The sequence below is a fragment of the Nannochloropsis gaditana genome (assembly GCF_000240725.1).
Source record: "Nannochloropsis gaditana CCMP526 unplaced genomic scaffold scaffold501, whole genome shotgun sequence".
Lineage (NCBI taxonomy): Eukaryota > Eustigmatophyceae > Eustigmatales > Monodopsidaceae > Microchloropsis > Microchloropsis gaditana.
Window position 1 is genome coordinate 1 of NW_005803452.1, and position 11,977 is coordinate 11,977.

General features: G+C 57.7%; 3 protein-coding genes across 3 annotated transcripts; all 3 read left to right on the forward strand.

The window, feature by feature from the left end:
• Positions 1-3,192: 3,192 nt before the first annotated feature.
• Positions 3,193-3,498, forward strand: NGA_2035600 (uncharacterized protein; the record flags this gene model as incomplete). Its single annotated transcript, XM_005854458.1, has 1 exon — positions 3,193-3,498. A coding segment is annotated over one exon (306 nt), but the record flags the coding sequence as incomplete, so codon positions are not given.
• An 8,037-nt stretch (positions 3,499-11,535) lies between these two features.
• On the forward strand, positions 11,536-11,731 carry NGA_2059400 (uncharacterized protein; the record flags this gene model as incomplete). The annotated part of the gene is made up of 1 exon (XM_005854460.1): positions 11,536-11,731. A coding segment is annotated over one exon (196 nt), but the record flags the coding sequence as incomplete, so codon positions are not given.
• NGA_2048800 (thioredoxin-like protein) lies at positions 11,707-11,977 on the forward strand (the record flags this gene model as incomplete). Its single annotated transcript, XM_005854459.1, has 1 exon — positions 11,707-11,977. A coding segment is annotated over one exon (271 nt), but the record flags the coding sequence as incomplete, so codon positions are not given.

Below are 11,977 nucleotides of genomic sequence, written 5' to 3' on the forward strand. Positions count from 1 at the left end.
TCGCCCACGCCCACTCCGTCTCTCCCCCCCGCCTCTCCTCGCACGCGCTGAAAATGAAGGGCGGGAGGGACGCTGCCACCCCCCCCACTCGCCTCCCCTTTCCTCCCTTCCCGCCTCGGCCCCTGGGAGGGAGGCGGCGGGTCCACCTTGAAAAAAGAACGTAGAGCCCCCTCCCCACTGTTTCCCCTTCCCCTTCCTCCCCCCCCTCCTGCCCCTCCCTCCCTCCCTTCCCCCCCGCTTCCTCCCCCTCCTCCCCCGCCCCTTCCCCCCCCGTCGCCGGCCCCCATTCACAGTCCGCACCACGTCCTCCCGCCCTCCCTCCGTCCCTCCCTCAAGCCACTCCTCAGCTTCCCACCGCACGGATCCTTGCGGCTGCCCCCTCCTCGTCCCTGCGGCTCGCGCCCCCCGGCTAAGGAAAACCTCCTCGCTCCCCTCCACGCCCCTCCGGACATCACTGCCCCGCCTCTCGCCCGTCTCCTCATTCCTCAACCTCCTCTTCCTCGCCTGTCCTCCCCTCCACGCCCCTCTCTCTACTCCGCTCTCTTCTTCCATCCCACCGCCCTCCCTCTCCCCCTCCCCCTCCTCCTCCGCCTCACTCTCCACCTCCGCCTCCTCCACCAGCCCGCCACGCACCCGGGCATCCAACTCTCCTTCTACGCTCCAACCTGTGTCTCGTGTCCATGACCCTGTCGTTCTTTTTCGGGTATCGATCGGTGTTGAACCGGCTTCGGCGAAGTTGTCAGCTGCCGGTGCTAGCAGGGGAGGGGGGCCTCCGAGTCTGGTCACCAGGCCCTCCTCGCTACTCTCAGAGTCAGAGTCTTTGGTTGAAAGCCGTCTAAGGCGCTTCCTCTTCAGCAGTCTAGCGCGAGGCGACACTCCCTGTGCATCGCGCATCGTGATGCTTAATCTTTCCTGCACACCGGCCTCGCTGCCATCCTCCCTTCCTTGACGACCTTTTTCCTCAGCACCTCCGCCTTCCTCTGGTACATCCATGTCACAGTTTGGAACAGCAGCTGAATCACCTGCTGCAAGTGGCGATAAGTTCTGACCCGGTGGAGGCTCGGGAGAGAGGCCCGTTCCAGCGTCTTCCACCTCCTCCCCGTCAGGATTCACAAGCTTGAGAAGACGCCGGGTGGCGGGACGCTTCGACTCGCACATCTCACACTCTTGCAGCAACATCGAGTTCGCGAAGGTGCACTTTACACATGCCCATCTCAAACCTTGCTTGTCCATCTTGACACCTCGCGGCGATGAGAGATCCGCTGCCCCCTCCCCCCGATCGTCTCCGCTACTCGTTCTGCGCTTCCCCATCTTGAACACGCGTAGACAGACAGTTCAGCCGTAAAGAAATCCTCTGTGCCAATTCTTTCCTTCGCCGCTTTCTCCGTCGCTGGTATGCGCACGTATCGGCCGTTTCCCCCTGCAACACCCTGCGGTGTACGCCTATGCTGCCAGACGCGCAGGGAGTCGTCCTCCCTCCGACACAGCGGTTGACAGTGTCCTTGAGCGCGCGCAAAACGTCATTTTTCACCATTGAACACTTACAACGGCATGCTCACCTATTCTCTGGTATCTGTGGAGGCGTAGCATATAGTGTGGGGGATGCGTGAGGCATCAACACGGCAAAGACATGATTTGCGGCCTCCCTCAGAGGTCGTGTCTCGGCGAGCAAGAACACCGCGAGCCATGCCCGGAGATCAACTCGTAGAGTGACGACTGTCTGCACCACTCATATCTCCTCACGGAGATCTCCTCCAACACACGAGCGGTCCAACCGGAAAGTTAAAGACGTGCGCGCAATCTTTTGACCAATTTTTCGTAGCGGATCATCTGCAACAGGCAGCATCGACCAAGTCGAAGGCCGGAAGTAACCTCCCCCCCCTTTTACGCCCCGTCCTGCTCTTCTAGCCCACTACGTTCTGGCATACGGTGGGTAGGCTCCATCAACACTATGCCCTTCAAGAAATATGTGGCTGTCATCGGTAGCAGCGGCGGGGGCGGAGCAAGTCATGCGGGAAGTGACGTCTACGGGCTCTTAATTGCATTGCGACAGGAGCTGGCACAGTGCGAAGTTGGTATTGCCGTTGCACAGGTATGGAAGCAAAGCGCCCTTGATATGATATATACACTAAGCACACCGATTGGCTTCTTTGATGTGGATACTTGGGCCTGAACAGGACAAGAAAGGACACTGGTGTGAATCCTCAAGTTCATTCATGCACTCGCCCGCACTCGTCACAGCTCGTGGATTGCAGCACGCCTCTGGACTTCGCGGCCTCCCAGACACCGACAGTCCTATGGACGTTCAATACTGAGACGAATCAGGTCGAACGAAGCTATGAGGGTACCCTCGAGGCGGTCAATGAGCGGGCGCAATTGATGGATCGGGCCATCAGCCGGATGATCATCGGCGACGAGAAGCAGCGGGTCGATGGCCTCATCAGCATCAGTGCGGACCCCGAGGCTGTCAATCAATTCACTTTCCTTGCCGCGGCCAAGGCTAAGATTCCTGTCGTCGGCACTGGTGGCACTTCGTTGGGTAAAGCCGCGGGCGACTTGGGCTGTGATGTTGTGGGCAACAGCGGCGGGTCCGTCTCAACAACGATAGAGACGAAAGCCTTGTCGTTCACAGCCAGTCTAGCCAGCTTCTGGGGCCTTCCCTACGACCCATTGATTTCTTATCCACAGCTTCACAGTATCCTGGCCGCGTGTCTCCCGGTTTTCGTGGCGGTAGTCCTGGCCAAGGAAGCTTGGAGGAAGGCTCTGGCGCTGGGTATCTCGGATTGGTGGCTGGCACGTCAGACTCACGCCACCTTCACAGGGCTGTCGGACATCGCGAATGCCTTGCCAGTGGTAGTGGCGGTGGTGACGGCCTCTCAAGTGGGAAGACTGGGAGAGGCCGGGCTCTTGTCGGGGGTATTGGCGGGCATGCTCGCCTGTGGCGCGATAGGGAGCGAGGAGGGTACCGGGTCTGAGAGCACCGTGCTTGCCGGAGCCCTTACGGGCTTGTTGGCAGGATGGCTGAGTCGGCAGCTTTTGGTTGCCACGGCAAAGTCCCTGTGGGTGCCAGCCACGGCATCTTCCATCATAACAGCCGGGGCAGCGGGGCTATCTGCTGGGCTGGGGGGTAGATTACTCATTCGACGGCCATGCGCCTGGGTCTCGGACACATTCCGAAGCATTCTTCTGTACTTGGAAGCTCCTGTGGTCGTGGGAAACGATGCAGGCGGGGGACGTGGTGGCGTGGCGGGAATCAGCGCCTTTCAGTGGGCGCTCGCCCTGGCCGTGGGTCCCGGGGTGACCTACGGCTCCCAAAGGGGTCTTTATCACGTCGTACTCCTCCCGCTCATCCTCTTTGAGATGGAGCGCGGAGATCCCTCCTTCTTGGGGGCGGTGGATTACTGCTCGCTCTGTCTAGTGTCTGCGGGCGTGACGGTGGCGACCTGGCTCCTGCCCCTCCCTCCCGACCACCCCAGCAACGGGGGCCGGGACCCGCGTCCCCTGGCAAGACGGGGGGCCTACACGAACTTGGTGTGGGGCGACTTCGTGGAGGCTTGCTATCCACTCGTCCAGCACAGCGTCTTCTTGACCGGGGCGGTGTACGCGGCGTCAACCCTGTCTACGGCCGTGCTTCTGCAGGAAGGGGGAAGGTCGTCCGCTTACATGCCGGCGCCTCTGAGTCTGTGGCTGGCCTCTCACGTCGAAGAAGGGGAGGGAAGCGCATGGCGAGCTTCGTTGATAGCGTTTGGGCTGCCGTTTTCGGCGACGCTGTTGCGGAACGGATGGCATCGCTTCGGGGGTTGGGAGTAAGCGGCTTGCTGATGTATGGAAAGCAACGGATGTTCATTTTACGCACCAGAGCTGGCTTTCGTACCTTCTATCAGTCCCCACAATCTTTTTTTTACGTCATTCACGTTTGTTTACACTCAAAAAGCCGCCCCGAAACCGTTCTCGGCACGCTGCGTATCCAGCAGCGATGCACGCTTTTCCATTTACGGCCTCCTTCCTCTCCCCTTCCCGTTTGCTGTACATCTTTCGAACGCCTATCGATATCATCGCATTGTCCGCCACTGAGAGGCCTCTCCTCTCCCAGGCGACAAGCACAACGTTCTCCACCGCGGGCATATTGCCTCCGCCCCGTCTCTCTACGCGAGCCTCCTGGACCACCCCCCTTGTTGCCCTTACTTATGCGCGTGGACGTAGTCTATGAAAAGCATGCGCTTCTCCAGGCGTGCCATCTGCCATGAACCGAAGGCCATGGCGACGCCGGCGCCCAAGATTTTCCCCAACACGCTCGCCGGCCGCGGCGTCCAGATGGCCGTCATGCAGACCAAGCTCATCGCCGCCGTCACGCCTTTCAATACCCGGATATTCCGGAGGGCCCCCCGGCAGGCAGAGCACTGGGTTGTGTGCTGGGTGTATCGGTCCATAAGGAAGTGCCGGTCGTTGCTGCGCGGCGGTAAGGCCGAGTCGACGCCATCCGCCCACCTCGGGCCCCCGGCACCCCACCGGACAAGCCACTGACGGAAAGCGCGCACGCCCTCATCCGACTTGGTGGGCATGTAGAACGCCCGGTCAATGTTCTCCTCCCACTTCAACTCCGGCCGCCGCATCTCCCGCTCCTGTCCATGCAAGAAGACTAAGTCTCCGTCCAGGACCGCGTTCCGCTCCAGGTGGTCCAGCCAGCGGGGTTTGTTGATCGCGAAGAAATTTCGGGGAAACAAGGCCAGGATGCGCGAGCGCCCGGGCCCAACTGGAATTGTGTACGTGACCAACGAGGAGCGAGGGCGTGTGTCTGGGGGGAGTCGACGCAGCCATTTCTCCAAGCGAAAGGCCCACTTCATCAGGGGGACGCGCTGGAAGAAGCCGGTGAAATCGAACAGGTAGTGGAGACGCGTGGGCGCATGGAATTCAATCGTGCTGTTCGCCAGTCGAGGCAAGCTTAGGAAAACGCCCTCCTTGCCCACGTAGTTCAGAGACACATTGAGGGGCATAGCCATACTCCGCTGGGCTTGCACGCCGTGGTGGGCGAAGGGAACATGGGCCGGGTCCACCACGTTCTCCACCAGCGTGTCGTACCCGTACATGAGGTCGCGGGTCACCCAGGCCCCGCGGATGAAGGCCGGGTCGTGCAGCTCCGGCACCGTGCTGGGAAGCTGGCTCCGAGATGCCTCCATGCCGTCGGGCGAGTTGTCTGGCCACAGCCACACCATTCCCTGAGCCACCAAGAGCGGTACTGCCTTGGCGCAGGCCCGACCCGAGCGCTCAGCGACTGCCTTGATCTCCGGCTCGGCTTGCGGGATATTCACGCAGCCCCCTTGCCCACTGAATGACCAGCCATGGTAAGCGCATTGCAAGTTTCCGCGCTCGTCGATGCGGCCTTCTGAGAGGGGCGCGAGGCGGTGGGGACATTGGTCCTCGAAGGCGTGCCACGTCTTGTCATGGTCCGCCCATATTACGAAGAGCTTGCCTAACAGTTCGACCTGCGTGGGGCGGGCAGGATCCAAGTCGTCGAGGAAGGCCATCGGGTACCACTGTCGCCACCAGTCGATCGGAGCCCCACTGCCGTGACCGGGGCCAAGCGGTTGCAAGGACCCAGACGAGGACGGCGCGTTTGTGAGGGATGATGATGAGGTGGTCGATGAAGGAGGCATCGGGGAAACAGGCGTGGGTGCAGGTTGCGCGACTGTGGCAAAAGGTCCGACAGCGTGGGGAGGTTGGGGTGGTGATGTCTTGGCAGGCAACACGCATCGGAAAAGTGGACTACCCGAGGGCGTAAAAAATGCTGTGATGGGTGAGGCGATTGTACCAACGACCACAAGAAGACGCAGAAACATGAAGCACGCCATGCTGCAAAGGTATAAGGTTGCTCAGGTCAGGAAATGAGGACGACGAGGTAGTTGCCTGTTCTCTTCTGCGTTGTCCGTGTCTCAAGGCGAGGCGAGGTAAATTTTCTGTTAATCGACTGCCTGTCGAATCAATAGTACGGACCACAGTGAGAAGAGCTACGAGTTACAAGCAAAAGACAAAGAATGAAACCCCTATGGGAATGACCTCGCTTGCGTGTTCGTATCGTCAGGTCTTCTTTATCGCCGGGGGGGTCTATCTAGCTTGTGGACCGAGATCGAGGAGGCAAGCTTCTTGTGGACCGAGATCGAGGAGGCTAGCTTCTTGTGGACCGAAACTAAGGGTCGACGCCAATTGTGGACCGAATAGCGAGGAAGGAAAGCTCATTGGCTGCTTCTGCACCGTTGATGCCTGTCGTTTTCCTCCCCGTGTGTCGTAGAGCCAGAGCATCGACGAGCGACTTTGCCTATAGCGGTACCCGTGCACTCAATCCTTCTTTGTTCTCGGTGGCTGGACACTGACTTGTACTTGTGGTTGCAGGCATCTTTTGTTTGTGCACAACGGATGGAGGGGAGGCTAGCAGGGATGGGAGATGATGGAGTAAGCGAAGCCTCGATGCCTAGGCTTCATGTCTCGTCGAGGAAAGAACGCCTGTCTGATTTTAAAGCATAATCTTTCTGCAGTTTAGACTTGGGCAGCGTGTATGGCAAGCTGTCGGCCCTGAATTGATTGCGTCTCATTTTGCTTTATCTCATGTATGTCACCCTAAAATTCTCGCCTCGTGTCCGCCACAGGTGGCTTGCTCTTGTCTAGGCAACTATGAAGCTCATTCTGGCCACAAAAATCGTCAATATCCCTGAAGGAGGTACGTTACGCTGAAGCCATTTTTTGTGCGGCGAAGTGGTGGAGAGTGGGACTGAAAAACGCAAAGAATCGAGGTCCCTGTGAGAGCATTGCGTGAATGGATAATGGCCCCAAGTAAAGCGACGTTGCAAACGAAGTCTGGTTCGTAGTAGTTAGATTGTTGTCATTTAGAAATGGCTGACTGTCCTAGCCTCACTTGCTGTGGCGAGGTTGGCAAGGGAGTCGGTGGCTTAAAATCTTGACGGCTGAAGCATGAGGGTGCGCCTTGCCTGCCATGAGGTCAAGTAGGAGGACCACCGCTTCAAGGGGATGCTCCCTCCTCCGATTTAAGGGTGTCAACATGTGAAAAGGCCACTAATACGTCATATCCGCACTTTTGGCTGGCTAATACCCTCTCATAACCATCCTGCTTGACGTCTACCGTCTTCCCCCGCCTCTCACATATGGCAGTGACGCTGCACATCAAGTCTCGACATGTGACCGTTAAAGGTCCCCGTGGAGAGCTCTCCCGTGCATTCAAACATCTGAACATCGCCTTCGAGCTCGTGGGCGGAAACAAAGACAAGGGGACGAACCCGAAGAAGCTGAAGGTCGACTTGTGGTTCGCCAACCGCAAGCAGCTCGCCACCATCCGCACCGTCTGCTCTCACATCGAGAATCTGATGACCGGTGTGACTAAGGGCTTCTTGTACAGAATGCGCTTTGTCTACGCACATTTCCCCATCAACGTATCACTGACGGACAAGACGGTGGAAGTCCGCAACTTCTTGGGGGAGAAGCGTGTGCGACGCGTGGAGCTGCTGCCAGGGGTCGAGTACGTGCGCTCCTCGGATGTCAAAGATCAGATCGAGTTGAAAGGAAACGACCTAACGGCGGTGTCCCTGACAGCCGCCCGCATTCAGCAATGCACGACGGTCAAGCGCAAGTACGTTCTCGGGGGTTGGTGAGCGACAGGCATCCTCTGCTCGCGCCTAGGCTGGGGATGTACAGGCATCGTCTGCTCGCGCCTAGGCTGGGGATGTGCCGTGTCTTGTGTCCCGGGCACCTTGGCTTCGCTTTTGGGATTTCAGAGTCAAAGTGCACATAATGGTCGCCTGTGTTCACCCGCCCTTCCCTCTACCCTCCCTTTTCGCCCGCAGGGATATTCGAAAGTTCCTGGACGGGATCTATGTCTCTCAGAAGACCCATATTGTCACCGCATAAGGCCAACGCGCGAGGATGGGAAAGCCTGTATCGTACCTAAGTGGCAAGAAAGGGGATGCACAACCTCTGAAACGTCGGTGCTCAAGGCAGGCATCTGCATGCGAGTGAGGGTCTCCGCTGGATGGGAGCACCTGGGTGTCTCTGACCAAAGAGAAGCAAAGCGTGGGAGGGAGGGAAGCATAAGGACAAAAAAACTCTTTTTTCACGATTGCTACGATTGGGGTTTTAATCTCGTTGCTGATGCTGCCAAAATTTATTTTTTGATGGATGGGGTTGCCGATTCTTTCTTAAGAGTCGTGACGAAAGAACCCAGGATTATGACCTACAAGTAACCGCCGATGGCATGTCAATAGCCTTTTTGAGGATGTCCGGGAATGATTCGCCTTTCCATATATCCTTCGCATGAGACATGCTGCGGATTGCTGTTCCCACAGCTCACGGCTCTGTGGTTTTAACACAACGAAAATCACGCGACAGCGAGAAACTCCAAAGAGTCGTCTAGCGAACCCCTTCACCCGCACGTCCACGCACTTAGGCAAGCTGCTTCTAGACGATACAATCAAAACGCTTCAACATACAGAACATCGAGCGACAGGGAACGGCGCGCTTACACCCCTTGTCTTTGAAACTATAATGAAACAGAACGCCTCCCGCTTTCCTCCCCTGCCTCCTCCTGCCCTTGCTGAGACTTTAAATCGTGTTCAGGTTCTTGTCGCCGCCCACCACCCAGTCCTCCGGCCCCGACGCGGGCACCACCCGGATCACGTTCGCGACGCCGGGGGAGCCAAAGGGCAAGCCGGCAGTCACCACCAGGAGGTCGTCCGGCCGATTTGCTAGGCCCTTGTCCTTCGCCACCGAGCAGATTTTGTGCAACACGTCCGGGAAGGTTTCATGCTCCGCGCGTGTCTCCACAGCGGCCGGGTATACGCCCCAGGTCAAGGCTAAGGACCGCGCCGTTTCGATTTCCGGAGTAATAGCCAAGATGGGCACCCCCGGCCGGCCCATGGAGGCACGGAGCACCGTCGTCCCCCTCGCGGTGAAGACGACCAACGCACAGGCCCCAATCGTGGCGGCGATTTCTCGGGCCGCGTTCGTGATCGCGTCCGTGGCGGATTTCTCAACACGGTTCGGGTTGGAGCGGGCCAGGTTCTTCCGGTAGGCTTTATCTTCTTCCACCCTCAGGATGACCCGTTGCTGCATCATCACCGCGTCCACGGGGTACTTCCCCGCCGCCGACTCGGCGCTCAACATGATCGCATCCGCACCGTCATAGATGGCCGTGGCCACGTCCGAGGCCTCTGCTCGCGTAGGGGTCGGGCTCTCAATCATGGACTCGAGCATCTGCGTCGCCACCACCACGGGGCGCCCGTACTTGCGACACTTGTCAATAATTTGTTTCTGGATCACAGGCACGTCTTCCGGGCGCATTTCCACGCCCAGATCCCCGCGAGCCACCATAATTCCGTCTGAAAGCATAATGATGTCATCCACCACGCCTTCCTCGACCGCCGAGGGCTTCTCGAGTTTGGCCATAATTTTGGCCTTGTTTCCCACCAGCGTACGGAGCTCCGCTATATCTTGGGCTTGCTGCACGAATGACAAAGCCACCCAATCGACGCCGATAGACAGGGCGAATTCCAAATCCTTTCGGTCCTTGGGCGTCAGTGGGGAGATCGGGAGGACCACGGAGGGCGTGTTCACTCCCTTGCGGTTCGAAAGCGCCCCCCCCACATTCACCAAGGTATCCACATAGCCCTCGCCTTTGCCGCTGACGGTCATGCGAAGCTTGCCATCGTCCAGAAGGAGCGTGTCTCCCACTTGAAGCGTGTTGATGATCTCTGGGTGCGGTAGGTTCACGCGCGCGGCGTCACCAGGCTCGTCACTCAAGTCGAACCGGAGGCTTGGCCATCCACCAAAATGACCTTGTCGTGATCGAAAGTCCCCACTCGAAGCTTGGGACCCTGCAAATCAGCTAAAATAGCAATAGGGTGGTTGTACTTGACCTCCAATCCACGGATGATATCAAATAATGCCTTTTTCTCCTCATGCGCGCCGTGCGAGAAATTGAGGCGGAAGACGTCCACGCCCGCCAGAAACAATTTCTCAATCATCTCTTCGGTGTTCGAGACGGGTCCCAGCGTGGCCAACTGCTTCGTGCTCTTCGTCCATCTTCGTTGCTCCGACAGCTTGCGCTTGTATTCGTTGTCGACGTCCGGATGGGTCACCATGCGGAGGGGCCTGGAGCGAATCCCGCGGATGCTGCTAATTCTGCTTTGGCTCCCAGCGCGAGCCGCCTGAGTACATGGTCGAAGAGGCATCACGAAAGCAGTACTTACACTCGCGCATATTACCAGAGTGGCCAAAAAGAGGGTCTGCATCTTGTTCGAAGGCAGCAATGCGCGTACGTACTCCTGGCTCGCTTTGCGTTAACTCCACAAAAAGCTCCCTTGAGACACACAGCCGACTGACCCTGATTCACAAAAAAATAGCAAAAATGCCCGTCATCAATTTACTTCGTCAGGCCCAACTTTTAAACAACGAGCCCTGAAAAAATGCGTTTCACACGACAGGATGCTATGCCCTATGCTCCTCTCCCTCGTGCCGCGGGAGGTGGCTGCAACACGGGATAAATCCTTGGCGTTCGGGAAAGAAGAGGGCGAAAGAACCCCTGAGAAACCCGGTAGGCCACTCGTTCATCGGCAAGTATAAAGGACTATTTGTTGCCCAAAGACACGGCCGGTACATGCCCCCACAAGCACCAAGGCGCCCGGCAGCCTGCGCCGACGAGACATAGAATCGCCCAGCCGGGTGCCGCGTAGCCCCACGCGTCACGCGAGCGTCGTGAACGGATCGGAACGGTCCCCGCCCCCGTGACCGGCGGAGGCGCGCGGACGGCTGTGGTTCGGGTGCCCGGGGGTCGCAAGGTTGTTGGAAGCAGTATTGGGTCTGTTGTTTGTCTTTCAGCGATTGCAAGCAGGAGCAGGCATGGAGTAAAAATAACGTATGGCGCGCGTGGCTTGTCGAGAGAACCTCCTCAACCCGCAGAAGACCCTTCAGTACAACATCGCCGAATAAAAAACAAAACGAAGAAACGGAGAAAAGTCCTTTTACTATTATAGAAAAGGTCCCAGAAGAGTGCAAGATCCCGCTTCTAAAAAAATCGAAAGAGCAATTGTTTGGAGGAGTGAGAATGTTAGTGAAGTCTCATCCATATATCTTGGTTTTTAATCTACCCCTCAGAGCCCCCTTTGTCCTTTCCTCAAGCCATGGCCAGCAAGTTCACCATGGTAGACCCCGCCCAAGGGGATGACGTTTACCAGCACATGGCACAGACAGTCAATGATCGAATGGGTAAGGCTGTGGAAGAACTGCGACAAAAGAATGACGAGCGGACAGCCGCATCGCAAAGTGGGGCTTCGATGCCCGATGAGGATACATCGGTAGACGGGCCTACAGGCAGCGCGTATAGACAAGTCGAAGCACGAAAGCGTGCACAGCAGCATCGAGCTCAGGCGCGAATAAGGAAGTCGAAGGAGCAAGCTGTCGATGCCGCGCGGCAAGAAGAAATCGTGCAAAAATTGCAGGAGTCACACCTGCTTTCTGATGAAGAGGATGACGAAGCAGAAGACAGCTTGGACCCTGAATTTAAACTCATCCGAGAAAGACGCCTTGCTGAATTGAAAGCTCAGCACCAAGAAAAGGTCGACAACATGAGCAAAGGTCACGGGCAGTACCGTGAGATCACTCAGGATGAGTTTTTGCCGGAGGTGACAGGCTCCCGTCGCGTCCTCGTTCACTTCTATCATAAGGACTTCATGCGGTGCAAGATCATGGACAAGCATCTTGCTTCCTTGGCTCCCACACACGTTGAGACCAAATTCCTCAAGATTAATGCCGAGAAGGCCCCCTTCTTTGTGGGCAAGCTGCACGTAAAAATCCTTCCCACTGTAATCTTTTTCAAAGACAGCATCGCGGAGGAGCGCCTGCAAGGCTTTGAAGGGCTGGCAGACGGACAACCCAAGGGGGAAGAAGATGAGTTCCCGACGGCCAGAGTAGCAGCGCG